Source organism: Passer montanus, unplaced genomic scaffold (assembly GCF_014805655.1).
Source record: "Passer montanus isolate IOZ18808 unplaced genomic scaffold, ASM1480565v1 scaffold1547, whole genome shotgun sequence".
Taxonomy (NCBI): Eukaryota; Metazoa; Chordata; class Aves; order Passeriformes; family Passeridae; genus Passer; species Passer montanus.
The window spans coordinates 1-4,062 of NW_024362572.1; the positions used below are offsets into that span (position 1 = coordinate 1).

Sequence of the window (4,062 nt, forward strand, 5' to 3'; positions counted from 1 at the left end):
AGTCGGGGGTGACAGAGATCTGAGTAAGGTTCTGGATCACTTAAACCTGGCCTAAAAGCCAATTAAACCTGAGTTTAATTGGAAAGCCGTGGGTAAAGAGTGAGTTAGGCCCTGGACCGCTTAAACCCAGCACTAAATGTTCATTAAGCTCAGCTTTAATTAGTCAGGGGTGACAGAGATCTGAGTAAGGCTCTGGACCACTTAAACCCAGCCTAAAAGCCAATTAAACCTGGTTTTAATTATCAGGGAGTTCCAACCTGGAGTAACGGCTGGAGCAGAGCCTTGAACTACTTAAGCCCAGCACTAAATGTTCATTAAGCTCAGTTTTAATTACTCAGGGGTGGCAAAGCCTGAGTAAGGCCTTGGATCACTTAAACCCAGCACTAAATGTTAATTAAGCTCGGTTTTAATTGCTCAGGGGTGACAGAGATCTGAGTAAGGCCTGAACCGCTTAAACCCAGCCTAAAAGCCAATTAAACCTGAGTTTAATTACAAACCTCTCAGTAAAGAGTGAGTTCAGGGCTCTGAACCACTTAAACCCAGCACTAAATGTTCGTTAAGCTCAGTTTTAATTAGTCAGGGGTGGCAGAGATCTGAGTAAGGCTCTGGATCACTTAAACCCAGCACTAAGTGTTAATTAAGCTCGGTTTTAATTGCTTGGGGTGGAGCTGGGCTGGCCTGGGGGGATTTGTGGTTCCGTCATTGTTGGGGGGTTGAAATCTCATTTTTGGGGCTAAAATTGGGAAATTTGGGGCTGAGTTTGTTAATTTTGGGGCTGAATTTTGGAATTTTGGGCTGGAATTGGGAATTTTGAGGCCAGAATTTGGAATTTTGAGGCCAGAATTCACAATTTTTGGGCCAAAATTTGGAATTTTGGGACTGAATTTGTAAAGTGAAAAAACCAGAAAAATTCAAATTTGGGTGCAAAATCCCATTTTCTGCAGGATTCTCCCAATTTTTTGGGGTTGTGGGCTGGAAAAATTATTGGAAAAACCCAAATTTTGGTGCCAAAATCTCATTTTTCTGTAGGATTCTTCCAATTTTTTGGATTTTGGGGCTGAAAAAATGGGGAAAAAAGGGTAAAAACCCAAATTATGGTGCCAAAATCTCATTTTTTGGTCGGTATCTCCCCATTTTTATTTATCCCAGTGAACCCAGGGTGGATTTCCAGGATTTTGGGGAAATTCCTGAGGTTTTTTCCCCTCAGAATCGGGGTGGAGCAGAAATCCCTCCCTGGAATGCGGATTTGGGGCTGGAAAAATGGGGAAAAAACCCTGAAAAATTCCAATTTTGGTGCCCAAACCCCATTTTCCCATGGGAATCTCCCCATTTTGATGGATCCCAGAGAACCCAGGTGGATTTCCAGGATGTTGGGGAAATTCCTGACATTTTTTTCCCTCAGAGTTCGGATTTATTGCTGGAAAAATGAAAAAAAAAGTTAAAAAAACCCTGTAAAATTCCAATTTTGGTGCCCAAACCCCATTTTCCCGTGGGAATCTCCCCATTTTGATGGATCCCAATGACCCCAGGGTGGATTTCCAGGATTTGGGGTGGGAATTCCCAACATTCCCAAGGGTTTTTCCCCTCAGAGCGGGTGGAGGCGCCGTGCCGCAGCGGGGCAGCATCGATGGAGCAGCCGAGCGAGCTCTGACTGCGCCGCGTTCGGGAGCACTTCCATGGCCATGTATCCTACAAGGTACCTGGGAAGTCCCAAAAATCCCTTCTCCCAAATCCCTGCCCCTTTGCCCAAATCCCTGCCCCTTTGCCCAAATCCCTGCCCCTTTTTTCCCAAATTCCTGCCCGTTTTCCCCAAATTCCTGCCCCCTTTCCCCAATTTTCTGCTCCTTTTCCCCAATTTTTTGCCCCTTTTCCCCCACTTTCTGCCTCTTTTTCCCAAATTTCTTCCCCTTTTCCCCAAACTTCTGCCCCTTTTTTCCCAAATTTTCTGACCCTTTTCCCCAAATTCCTGCCCCTTTTCCCCAATTTTCTGCCCCTATTTTCCCAAATTTCTTCCCCTTTTCCCCAAATTTCTGCCCCTTTTCCCAAATTTCTTCCCCTTTTCCCCAAACTTCTGCCCCTTTTTTCCCAAATTTTCTGACCCTTTTCCCCAAATCCCTGCCCCTTTCCCCCAATTTTCTGCTCCTTTTTTCCCAAATTTTCTGCCCCTTTTTGCCAAATTTCTGCCCCTTTTCTCCTAATTTTCTGCCCCTTATTTCAATTTTTTTGCCCCCTTCCCCCAATTTTCTGCTCCTTTTTTCCCAAATTTCTGCCCCTTTTCCCAACTTCCTTTTTTTTCCAAACTCCTGCCCCTTTTCCCAAATTCCTGCCCTTTTTCCCCAAATTCCTGCCCCTTTTCCCAGTTTCTGCCCCTTTTTTCCCCAATTTTCTGTCCGTTTTCCCAAATTTCTCTCTTTTTTCCCCAAATTTCAGGCTGGTTCCAACTCCCCAAAGCCACCTCAAGGTGCTCCCCACCCCCTTGGTGCCACCCCAGGGTGCTCCCCACCCCCCTTGGTGCCACCTCAGGTCCCTCAGGGTGGTCCCAGCCCCCTTGGTGCCACCTCAGGGTGCTCCCCACCCCCTTGATGCCACGTCAGGGTGATCCCAACCCCCTTGGTGCCACCTCAGGGTGCTCCCCACCCCCTTGGTGCCACCCCCGGGTGGTCCCAGACCCTCTCTCAAGCCCCCCCTCCCACCCGCAGGGTCTCCGGTGAGGAATGCAACGGCATCAACGCCAGTCCCAGCCCCCTTGGTGCCACCCCAGGGTGGTCCCAGATCCACCCCAGGGTGATCCCACCCCCCATGGTGCCACCCCAGGGTGATCCCACCCCCCGTGGTGCCACCCCAGGGTGGTCCCCACCCCCTTGGTGCCACCCCAGGGTGATCCCAACCCCCTTGGTGCCACCCCCGGGTGGTCCCAGACCCTCTCTCAAGCCCCCCCTCCCACCCGCAGGGTCTCCGGTGAGGAATGCAACGGCATCAACGCCATGGCGGCCGAGAGCGGCCCCGGCACGCGCCTGCGGAACCTGCCGGTGCTGCCGGACGCGCTGGACTCCACGCAGCCGTCGGCGGCGCCGGCGCCCGGCCAGGCCCAGCCCGGCGTCGGCGTCGGGGTCAATCCGCCGCCGCCGGAGACGTCCAACCCCAACAAGCCCAAGCGCCAAACCAACCAGCTGCAGTACCTGCTCAAGGTGGTCCTCAAGACCCTCTGGAAGCACCAGTTCGCGTGGCCCTTCCAGCAGCCCGTGGACGCCGTCAAGCTCAACCTCCCGGTGGGTTTGGGGAAGGGTGGGGGTCTCCGGGAGGTGGGGTAGGGTGGGGGTCTCCGGGCGGTGGGGAGGGGGGGGGGGTTCAGGTTGACTTGATGATCCATGGTTTGATTGGTTGATCCAGTGGTTGAGTTAGTGCTCCAATGTTGAGTTGGTGCTCCAGTGGTTGGTTTGATGATCCAGTGGTTGAGTTGATGACCCAATGTTCAGTTGATGATGCAGTGGTTGAGTTGATGATCCCATGGTTGGATTGGATGATCCAAGGGTTGGGTTGCATGGTCCAAGAATTCTATTGCATGATCCAAGGGTTGGATTGGATGATCAGGGGTTCGCTTGATGATCCCGTGGTGGATTTGATGATCCAAAGGTTCAGTTGATGCTCCAGTGGTTGGGTTGATGATCCATGGTTTGATTGGTTGATCCAATGGTTCTGTTGATGATCCAATGGTTGGGTTGATGATCCAGTGTTGAGTTGATCCAATGGTGGAGTTGATGATCCAGTGGGGGAGTTGATGATCCAGTGGTGGAGTTGATGATCCAGTGGTTGGGTTGATGATCCCATGGTTGCGTTGGTTGATCCAATGGTTCTGTTGATGATCCAGTGGTTGGTTGATCCGGTGTTGAGGTGATGCTCCAATGGTTGAGTTGGGAGTTGATGATTCAGTTTTGGGTTGATGATCCCATGGTTGCATCGGTTGATCCAATGGTTCTGTTGATGATCCAGTGTTGAGTTGATGCTCCAGTGGTTGAGTTGATCCAGTGTTGAGTTGATGCTCCCATGGTTCCATTGATGCTC

At 51.0% G+C, this 4,062-nt stretch overlaps 1 protein-coding gene across 1 annotated transcript; it reads left to right on the forward strand.

Moving 5' to 3' along the window:
* Positions 1-1,565: 1,565 nt before the first annotated feature.
* LOC120498981 (bromodomain-containing protein 4-like) lies at positions 1,566-3,269 on the forward strand (the record flags this gene model as incomplete). Its single annotated transcript, XM_039702318.1, has 2 exons — positions 1,566-1,696; positions 2,951-3,269. Coding segments are annotated over exons 1-2 (339 nt in total), but the record flags the coding sequence as incomplete, so codon positions are not given.
* Positions 3,270-4,062: the final 793 nt, after the last annotated feature.